At 40.1% G+C, this 11,053-nt stretch overlaps 1 protein-coding gene across 1 annotated transcript in view; it reads right to left on the bottom strand.

The window, feature by feature from the left end:
* The window catches only part of COLEC12 (collectin sub-family member 12), an 81,482-nt gene continuing 70,429 nt past the window's right edge, over positions 1 to 11,053 (bottom strand). The window contains exons 4-10 of the mRNA XM_010186564.1: positions 10,138 to 10,236; positions 6,562 to 7,608; positions 4,685 to 5,173; positions 4,102 to 4,238; positions 3,391 to 3,500; positions 1,541 to 1,686; positions 1 to 325 (exon numbers count right to left, since the gene is read on the bottom strand). Of these exons, the coding sequence (XP_010184866.1) occupies positions 306 to 325; positions 1,541 to 1,686; positions 3,391 to 3,500; positions 4,102 to 4,238; positions 4,685 to 5,173; positions 6,562 to 7,608; positions 10,138 to 10,225 (2,037 nt within the window). The 5' untranslated portion in view covers positions 10,226 to 10,236 and the 3' untranslated portion in view covers positions 1 to 305. The remainder of the gene's footprint in view (positions 326 to 1,540; positions 1,687 to 3,390; positions 3,501 to 4,101; positions 4,239 to 4,684; positions 5,174 to 6,561; positions 7,609 to 10,137; positions 10,237 to 11,053) is intronic.

The raw sequence follows: 11,053 nt of genomic DNA, 5'->3' as shown, positions 1-11,053 counted from the left end.
AGATTGACAGGATGTCTTTTCTTAGAAGACACAAGTTGCTTATGTGTGTGGTAACTGTCTGGGAAGAAAATCTGTAACAGAATTAGTCCAATGGTATTTCCTGATGCTGTGGGTTGAAAGGCCTCAAATAATAGCAGGATGCTGGAGACGAGTTGCTGCTGAATTCCTTGATGCATTTAAACCAGTTTTCAGTTCTTGCTTTTTGTTTTTTCCAATTTTGGTAGGCAATATTGTGCTCTTCCAATATTTTCTTTTTCTTTAAGTAGAATTCCATAATATGTAGGCATCTGTAAAGTCACAGCCTATTACACTCCAGACATTTGCCCTAGAATATGAGAGAAAAAAGAAAAACAAAGGGGAAAAAAACCCATGTAAAAAGCCTGCAAATATTAAATGCATTTCCAAAAAGAACACTTGGAGAGATCAAGGTACATTAAAAATTTAAGTGGACTCATATTCAGATCCCATAAGTTCTAGAGGATAAATATTTGTAAACAATGAAGTTTTCCTGAAACAACAACTGTGTGTAGGAAAAAGAGGGCAAATTACATTGTTACTTGCACATTGTCCTTCACTCTGGACACCCAAACAGAGTTATACACACACAAAGCTTATTCAGCACTTCGTTTTGTTTTGTTCTGTTTTGTTTTGTTTTAGGGGGGGCATTTTTTGTGGATGGCATGCAATTCTGGCTCTTGCTGGTATTTCCATCTGCCTTCACTGAAATTCAGCCTACATGTTTGCAACTGGAGCAGCCAGGCACCCTTGGCAAAGCGATGCTTAAATAGGTTGTGAGGAGGAGATGATATTTTGATCGCAAATACCACCTAGTTCTGATGACAGGGCTGGGCTTTAAGCAGCCATGCAAAACACCTGCCTTCAGCCATTGCAGAAATTCCTGCAAACACCAGAAAAAGATGCCCTGTGGAAATACACATGGGTGACTTCTCAGTCACGTTGGCAGTTTATGAATCCTCCACACCAATTGCAAGAGCTCAGTTGCTTATGAGCTTTGGAGTCAGCCTCTCAGCCCTATGGGATGTCTCCTGGAAGCGGTGGGAATTGTAAGACCTCCCATAGCAGTCACCAAGTGCCTCTTGTTGCAGAAACTCTCAAAACAGAGTCTTTTTGGGTTTTGAAGGCTGGTCCCTGAGCCATCCTAAGGCCAGCTTTCCCCCTTGTGTGGCCATTGAGTCTATAACAGTTTCCAGTGTGTTTAGGGTCTGGAGCACATGCCAAATCATGCCTGAAATTTTAGGTATGTTTAAATTCTACAGGAGATGATCAGGATGAAGCATGCCATGGCTACAGCCAGATTGGAAGTTACTCTTTCAGAGTGCAATAAATCCAGCATCTGCAACACACAGCGTATTAGTATCCCAACACATTGGGATGGATCTGAGTAGAAGAGCTCCAAGTGCGATTCTCCCTCTTCCTCAACAAGACACTGCCATAGTATCTAGCCTGGATCTTCTCTCCTTTAGCTGTGGAAAATTTATTACAAGTAGGGTGAAATAATCAAACCAAGCACCTTGCTTACCTTTGTCCATGTCTTTTTCACAAATGAAATTGTTAACATCTTCACAGTAGAAGTCATTCCAGAGCCCAGCATAGATTAACCCGGCACAGTCTTCCCCTGGCCCATGCCCCTGGCTCCAGTTATCAGGTTGCCCGGTTTTCCAGTTTCTTTCAACCAAAAAGCAAGAGATATGATTGCACAATGCAGCACACATGACAGTTTTTCACCACAAGAAATTAATGAAAACATCATGAGATCTGTTCTGAACGGGAAATACACATTGAAACAAACAATACATGACTCTTGCTGAAAATGAAAAACAGATGTATTACAGAGAAGGGAATCTATTGGGCCTGGGGCTGCCAAAACTCAGAGACCTAAAATTAGACCGATGAACTTTATTTTAGTTTCTGAATGTACATCCATATACAGTGGGAGTGCTTCATGCTCCATGTGCATTGCTTCAAGCCTCCAAAGACTGCATGCTATGCTCCTGTCGGCAGATGGGACCGAGGAGAGCCGGGAGGCTCACAAGTGCTACCCAGGATGTACCCTGCCATCACACATTGCGAAGGCACTCAGCTGTCTGACACCAAAAAAGGCCTTCTGGGAGGCACAGCAAAGATTCGTCTGTGTTAGGGACCCATGTTTGGATGGGAAGTGATTTTTTTTACTTACAAGGAATGTACAAAGTATATATACGTGTTGTTTTTGAGATCGTTAGCTTTGATGATGAAACTTAACACAGATGTAAAAAGCTAGCAGCAAGTGTTTCCTCATCCTGTTTTTGTTTAACAAGTGAGAAACTCTTCCAACCTCAGGACTTAAAAGCTCAATTTTCCTGAAGAAACAGGTTGTTGAAGGGAGCTTGTGATTGCTGGATGATACTCAGCTAAAAAACACGCCTGCCTGACACAAGAGCATCTGACCAAGCACCTGGGAGGACAAACAACTTTCCAGAAGTAATGAAATACTTTGAAAATCAGTAACTAACAGCTCTGAGGTTATGACAGGGCACCTTAAACCACAGTGGAGTGGAAAAATATTGAAAGCGGTGGCTGAAGTGGGAATCAGTCACAGTGCTGCCCTAAAGAGAAAGAAAGATGAAAAACGGGAAGGGGAAAAAGGGAAAAATATTATGGCTCATTTGAAATACATTTGACTTTTTCCATGTTTCTCATCAAAATGAACACCAATGAGATCACAGCTAATCATTTTGTAACATATGACTTGACTGTAGCCTGTTTTTCTGGAGCACAGTGTGCTCCACTCTATAAACTCTTCAGTCTGCTCCTCAGTATTAAAAATTTGGGTGGTTGCAATCTGTTCCATTTAGGACAAATTAGGTGTAACCCTAGGATTCCTGGAGAGCTGCCAATTTAGTTCTCAGCTGGCCAAAGCTTAGATACCCCTCATTTCATGCATTTTCCTGTATGTTTAATGCTTTCCACTTGGATTTGGGCTTTATCTAAAGGCTGGTCATTTTTTATCAGAATGAGAACTCTATTTATAGCCAGTTGTAGTGCAAATAAGGGAAATTCAAACCAAGACAGCAAAACTGTCTGTGCTTTCCATCTCAACTTTGTAATAAAAGTCAGGAGCAAATGTTTTGGCAAGAAACACTGCGCTACGTAGTTATGTGATTCTTCATTCAACATTCGGGTTTCTTCCTGGCAAGGAAAGCAAGCCTTGTGCATGGAGAAGGGAAAAAGAAAAAAATGAGTTCAACACCACCCACAGTAATGAGTTATTTCATTGGCATCTACAACCCTCTGGATTCATTGGATAATTTCTAGATGCTGCTTTTAGGAGTGTCAGCAAGAGTGGTAGCATCTGCAGAAAATAAACACCATTGTTTTTTATTTACGTACGTGTAAACTGGTAAGGATCCATCCAGCCATCTCCATTCATTTTCCTTCTCTGAATCTGTTAGTCCAATCCAGAAGCTGCCTTTCCCCAGAATCTGCCTTTTTATCCATTGCTGTGGAAGAAAGATCTTAGTCCAGAACAGACAACCCCAACTGTCTTTGGAGCCAATAAGCTACCCCAGTTTCATGAACATCTTTGTTATCAGAATAGGAAGGGTCAGAGAAATTTTTCTAAGCTAAAGATTTATTTCAGGAGTTGGCCTTGCGACCCCTTGCCCACACTAGAATCCATTGCAGTGTTTGCATGTGAGATAGTGAGAGCTAGGCATGAAAACTGGATTGACATAAAGTCACAGCTAATGTCTCACGGACAAATTTTGAAGAAAACCCCAAAGAGTAAGCAGTTGTATCTTGACATCCCCACTGCTATGTAGCCACCAAATAATTATGTTGAGCAGTAATAAAAGTATAGCTAGATTTATAGTTAATTAAAATATTTTTGGGTCACAGTAGTCTTAGGATGCATGTATTAAATCAGACAATTTAAAATTACATTATAGTCACCACTGCAAAAAATACATTTTGAAGTCAATCACTGTGTCTACTTCACTATATGAAATCACGATGCTCTCAGCTTCCCACTTGCCTTGTGACCTCCACATGTTAAATAACTTCAAATTCTCTCCTTGAAAAACAGAAAGAGAAGGTAATTACCTGTTCCTCTTTGTTGTTTATGATAACCAAGCGTGATGCCTTCTCTTCACAGAATAACTTTGCCTCTTCAAAAATTTCTCTTTCAATTGAAAAGTAGTAGCATTTTTCTGTATAGTTCTTCCAATGAGGAGAACAGCCTGTGATGTGAATTTTTTGTGTTAAGCCAGTTATTGATAACTCAGCAAACCAGTGGTAACTTTCTGCATAGGGCTAATAAGTGGAGGATCCCATATCCATCTACAGCATACTGCCACCTAAAGCACTTACATGCAGTTTGGGAACTTACTTATTAGGATCCTGACTCTGTGAAATCAAGACTAAACTGTGTGGTCAAGGAGATTATTTATTACTCATACTAATGCCGCCTTTTCTTTAGCCATAAACATTAACTTTAATCAGTTTCAAGTCATCAGAAGGAAGACCAACAGATATGTCTTCACTTAAAAGGGCTCTTTGTGATAAATCCAAGAGATTTAGTCTACAGTAGCAGAGGTTATTAGAACCAGGAACTAAGTGGTGATCATCATCTACTAGATGTATTTGTATCTCAGTAAAAGATGCATGTGGTGTGTTGATAGCTTACCATTAGCTTCGGGCACTGATGTAGGCTCACTTTGTAGTGCCATTGGCATCCCTGGTCCTGGTGGGCCTGGTGGGCCAGGTGGGCCTTTTGGCCCAGGCATCCCAGGGACTCCAGGTAGCCCAGGTAGTCCTCGAGGTCCTGGCACACCTGGCTCTCCCACAGTTCCTTGCAGGCCTTGAAGTCCTGGTGGACCTTGTGGCCCAATTGAACCATCTTTGCCTTGTGGACCTGGTGGCCCTGGGTCTCCACTTGGTCCAGGCAGACCTGTCTTGCCAGGAGAACCTCTCTGACCTTTGGAGCCAGGCGATCCTCTTGAACCTTTCCCTCCTTTTTCTCCTGGTGGCCCAGTTGGCCCAGGTGGGCCCTTTTCACCTGCAGGTCCTGGTGGTCCAGGCTCTCCTTTCTCTCCTTTTTGTCCTTTTAGTCCAGCAGGGCCAAGAGGGCCTTGAGGGCCTCTGTCACCTTTAGGTCCCCTTGGACCAGGAGGGCCTGAAACAATGTAAGCATGCAACATGGGGATATGGACACAAAATAAAACAAAAAGCCCCTGTGAGATCCTTGCTTAATACATCTCAGACCAGCAACACTGGATGTTCACCACTGTGAAAACTGGGCTAATAGGTACTTCGAGCAGTGCTTGTAAACGTACATCTGTGTCTCAGGCACTATATACACCATTGCTTTTTCTGCAACCTCCATGAAAAACAGGACACAGAAGAAAATAATCTGAGGCACATTGTCCTGTGGACAGTGGCACCATGCCTCAGGTGACCAGATGAGACACCAGTCCCTGCAAGACACACTCCGTGCTGTTGATGCACTGGTCCTGTGTGTAGATGCTCCCATTCCCTCACTCTATGTTCCCTTTTCCTTTTAGACCCACCTCTCCACTCTTAGACTACAGGACTCTCCTTTAACCCTGTTTGCTGCTCTGTCAAAGAGGCAAAATGATGGATAGTGAGCAATGCACCAACTGTGGGAAAGACCAGAAGTACCAGTTGCTAACTGGCTGGCTATAACAAGAAAGAAAACAATACCCACAATAGGAAATGGCAATACTGTGACAGCAATAAACAAAAAAATAATTTTCGATTCTGATCACGGATGAGCAAATGCCTTGCCAATATCCCCTCACCCCTACCAATCTACATAATTTAGACTCTTCTAGAGATAAATTCCTAACTTGGAGTCATTTAGGCCTGGTTGAAATGAGAAAGGTTACAGTTACTGACATGTAATCTAATTTGGCCTTAGTTTATTTGGAGCAATGGATTTATATTTGTGATTAGAGTTTTAGGCCTGACTGGTTCACATCAGGTTGGAAATATGAGTGTTCTTTTCACTTGGGATAGTACTTGGCTGGGAGAAACCTCCTAAACTTGAGCTATTTCTTTCTGGAGAAAATAAAATATCCCAGGATTAAAACCTAAGCAAAGTAGGATGTTTTCTGGCACACTAACAACTAGCTTAAAGTGAAATAGCAACTTGTTTTTCAGTAAGGGTGGACCTTTCTGGGAATAGTCCAACATATATTTTTTTAGCCATTTCCTCCTTAGCAGGGATTGGTTTCTTGAGGTTCCACACCTTCACCAGCTTATTTTAGAAACTAAATCAAAAACAGATCCAGTCAGTCAGTCACTCAGAATAAAATTTTGCTAAGTCAGAACGTTCTTTCACAACATTCCTGTTCTAGGCATGTAGAGAAGGCATAGGAAAATTAGTAAGAAACATTCAAGCTACATTTACATTTCCAAAGTTTAGGATTAGACAATGGAAAACTCTGAACCAGTGTGCACTAACTTCCACAGAGCTAAAGAAGCAATGCAAGCAGGAATTCAGCATAAACCATTATGGGCATCATTAGAGAAGCTGCATACCTTGTAGGATAGTGAAGTTCTTGATGAGCTGGCCATGTTTGGAATCTACCAGTTTCATTTCTTCCATGATTACTGACAAATTGGCAACTTCAACATCTAACCTTGACCTCATCAAATCCTGCTGCACCTTGAGAGATGCAGAGTCTAAGCGAATATTGGCTAGTGTGCTGTTCATAAAAATCAGCTCATCTGAATGTTTACTTAAGGTGTCTGTACATGTTGTCCTGACCTCATTGAGATTGCTAGTCAGTGTTCGTAGATGATGAGCAGTGTAGCTGATGTTGCTAATGATATTGACTATATTGGTTTCAAAGATCTGGAACCTCTCTTCTAGCTGGTTGAATTTGGCAGAAGTTCTGTTTTCATATTCTTTATGTTGTTCCTGGAGATCCTTTAGATTTTGTTCATTGGCTTGGGCAATTGTGGTGATATTCTCCATTTGCCCACTGAAGGAGCTGAGTTGATTGTTCATGTCTTCAAGTGTATCATTGTTGGCTTTTGCTAATGCTGAGTTGTTGGTGGCCAAAGTCTGTAAATTTTGTACTTTCTCCTTAAGCCAGTCTGTATCCTTCCGGGCTTGAAGGACAACCTGCTGCAGATTTTGAAAGTCATTCTTGATTCTTAGAATAGCCAAGCTTGTATCTTCCATTGACTTCTGCAGGACACTGATCAGATTTCTCTGCTGTATTTGTGTCAGGTTTAAGTTGTTCAGGTTCATGATGACCACATTATGAGAATGCACTTGGTTTTGCAAGTTTGTTTGAATATTACTTGTGTCTTGTTGGAGATTGTTGATATAGCCAGTATATGCCTGAAGAGTTTTATTGACACTGATGATCATGAAAGAGTTACTATCTAAGGCACTTCTCATTTGGCTCTGTCTATCATCTAATGCATTTCCTGACTCTTGCAGCTTCTCCAGTGTATCTCTGTTTCTGGTAGTTTTCTCTGCAATATCATGAAGCTGCTGACGAAGAGCTAGAATGTCAGATCTGAAGCTAGACAGTTCAGTGTTAGTATTCATGGCTTTTTGGCCAGCTTGGTCATCTGTTGTACAGGAAAAAAAAAAAAAAGGAAAGGCTTTAGGATGAGTTTTTTTTAAGCACAGTATAAAAAAGCACAGTCTACTTTAAGTAGTCAGGTTGTTAAAATGTTCTGTCAATCGATCTTCTATGCTATCTATTCCAGAAAACAGAAACCACTAAGGAAAGCTCTGCCACTAGACAGAGAAAAAAATCAGAGATGAAGACCTTATTTCTTGCTGAGGAGGACAAAATGGTGATTCTGTTGTCATACACAGGAAGAACTACCATTAGAAACTGATGAATATAAGCAGTCAAGTAGTGCCTGTACTCTGAATGAAAACTGAATGGTAAGCTGAACTCAAAATACTAAAGAGGTAAGGTTATGTATTGAAGTTACAACTAGCTATTGCTGAAAGCTCAGAAGTAAATTTTAGCTGCTCATAATTTCCTCCTCCTTTTCTGGTAAGTAGAATATCTTCAACGTGATTTAATACATATAATTTCATTTTTTAAAATCTTGGTTTTAGTTTTTAAAAAGTTCTAATACCTATTTTAAAACAATCTGGGTTAGAGACAAAAGCTTTGCCAGCAGGCTACTCCAGATATGACAGGATATGCTGCTCTCCAACATACTACTATTGCTTTTAATGACATTTATTTTGCTGTTATTGTTTCCTCATGTTCTGAGTTTCAGGAAGGCAAAACCTTTAGTCTTAGCAGAACATTTCTACTCTTGCTTACACTGCCCTACAGTGTACTTTTGGGAGCTTGCCTGAGTGTGATTAAGCTTTTGAAGCTGCACAGCTCATGAGTCAGGACATAGAAACCAAGGAAATAAGCAGTCAACACTCACTTTCAGGGAAGATTCCCTTTCTTGAACTCAATCACTTCCCTTTTCTACATACAGTCCATATATTTTTGTCCTCATCTAAGCATAGCTATATTTATGAATTATGCAGCCTTAAGTCCATCATTTCAGATGACTCCAAAAGAGAGCAGGATGGTTTTCATAAACTACAGTGAACACAGATGTGTATGGAGCTTTCTTCTGGTGTGTTTGAAGGAGTAATGATGGTGAACACCAAATGGTGGCTGTGAGACTTCAGTTTGAAGTGTTTAAGGAGACTTTAGTGGATGGACATCTTCCTGAGCACAGTTCCTCCTCTGCCACTTGTCTCATTCCAAGATTTTCTCAGCCCTGACTCTATGTTTACCTCTAAGTTATAGCTCAAATTATATTGTGTTCCTCACACAGCTCTGACAACTGCCAGCTCCACACACAGCTAATATCCCTGAAGGCCTGACTTTCATTCATCACATGCTGTTATCCTTCTGGCCTACAGCAGTTCTCTTACCTTTATGCCTCCCACACACATTGCCCCATAACCTTTTTAACTTAATCCATGGCAAGTCCACTTAAATGGGAACTGACGGTCCTGAGCATCTCACTGGCCATCCATCCAGCAGCGTGTAAAAAGGTGTAGGAATGAATGAATCAAAGGTGCTCCAAGTTGTGAAAATTTAATCAGCATAATATAATAACTCAAATATAACCCAAAAAGTTGCATGTGCTTTAAAATGTAATATTTACTTCTGTATATGCAACTGTAAAAGTACATGCCACTGAATTACCCCATGTCTTTGAACTAAATGTAGTGTGCAAATACTTCAGAATCCAGCTATGTTTTGAGGGAAAAAGCTGTAAATATTTATTTATTTATTTAAAGTTGCAAGCGAGTAATTTTCCTAGAAATATACATCTTGATGTATGGCTTATGAGGTTAAACAGAATTTATTTCAAGAAGCACATGCATGTATGCATACATTAATATTAATATAAAAATTAATTCTAAAAACTATAACTCTATGTATATATAAACTGATAATAAACAGCTCTGGTTCCTTTCCAGACAAGGAAGAAAGGTAGAAATGTACACTTAGTGAGTAGAATCATTATCCATTATCTTTTTCTATCTTCCTGCAAATTAAGAACTGTGACAGCACTCAGGAGAACTGAACCCAAAACAACCTTGTGTCCTGTATTCCCTGAGATGATTAAGAAACATTTTATGGAAGTAATCAGCATGCCTCAGACATGAGAGCTCTGAACAGCTGATTATTTGTGCAGCCCTTAAAATGGCCTTCAGTTTTGAATCTTAATTGCTAAAACAGCATCAAGATGACTGAGTGACAGATTTTCATTTTATGTAGGATCTCTTGTTCTGTGGAACAGCTCCTGCTATGTTTATAGCTCTACCTCAGAGAAGACTCTCTCCTGAGGACAACCTTTAAGTGTCTGTTTATTTTAGTATAAATGGTTTCAGAGAGACTTCAGTGGGAACTGTAAATATTGAAGTATGCTTAAAATGCTGTCCTAAGTAGAGCTGATCTTAACTATTTTTAAGTGCTTTACCAAGTACTTGAGAAATTGGAATAGATGTGCTGTATCCTGTCATAGCCAGAGATTTTCTCAGACAAATTCCTGCCACTATCTGCCAGGAGAACACCTCAAAGCCATAATACAAAGGGGTTTTGCTTGTGTGTAGATTACCTAATTTCTTCAGATCACTCTCCACCTCTGTGAGCTTTTCTGTGTATCTTCTGTGGGATGTTTCCAGGCCACCTGTCACATTGTCCATTTTTTCTACAACTAGGGGAAAGAGAACAGAATGTTAAGGAACGAAGAAAAGTGAAATTATGAAACAAGTCTAGTAAACAACAAAGCAAGCAAAAAACCACCGCTACCATCAGACAAAAAAAGGAACCACCTTAAAATTGCCTTGCTTGCCACTGCACTCTGCTATTGCTCTGCAAAATGTTGGAAGGATGAGTTACTATCTGCTATTCCTCCTGTTCTTCAGTCCGCCAATGGTCCCCAAACATTTCTTTGCTCATAAGTAATCTCTCTCCTGAATGAGGAAATCCCACTTTTCAGGTTTTCCTCATGAACCAAATCCTTTTCTTTTAACAGTATTTCCATGCTCCAAGCACAGTTCTGTGTTACAAAGGCAGACAGATTGCTAAAGGTTTGGATGTATGAGAGAAGACTCCCTTGTATTTTGCTATAAGCCATTTCTCCTTAAAATTAACATTTTTTTTCCCTGTGCCTTTTAATCATTAAAAATTGCCACCTGGTTAGCAAACTTTGGTCTGAGATAGCAGTTTGAAGATGTGTTTACTTGTTTTGGGAATCAACTTTTAAACATCTTGATAATGGTTCAGATGACTCAAAATGGTCTTGAAACCATTCTGCCTCATTAAGATTGAAAAGATTGTCATTCAGCAAGTGCAGATTTATGGCTGATGTCCTCTTTATTTTGTAAAGTCTGAGTCATTTTCTTGTCACTGAAACAATCTTATTATTTGATGAAATTGATATGGAGACAGAAAAAGCAGAGCAACAAACAAAAGAGCCCAGAGTGCTTTTTCCAGTGGCAAAAATGTGAAACGCTTGCAAGGTTAGAGGC

The sequence above is a fragment of the Mesitornis unicolor genome, unplaced genomic scaffold, assembly GCF_000695765.1.
Source record: "Mesitornis unicolor isolate BGI_N332 unplaced genomic scaffold, ASM69576v1 scaffold32396, whole genome shotgun sequence".
NCBI classification, from domain to species: Eukaryota; Metazoa; Chordata; class Aves; order Mesitornithiformes; family Mesitornithidae; genus Mesitornis; species Mesitornis unicolor.
This window is presented reverse-complemented; position numbering and strand designations above follow the sequence as displayed.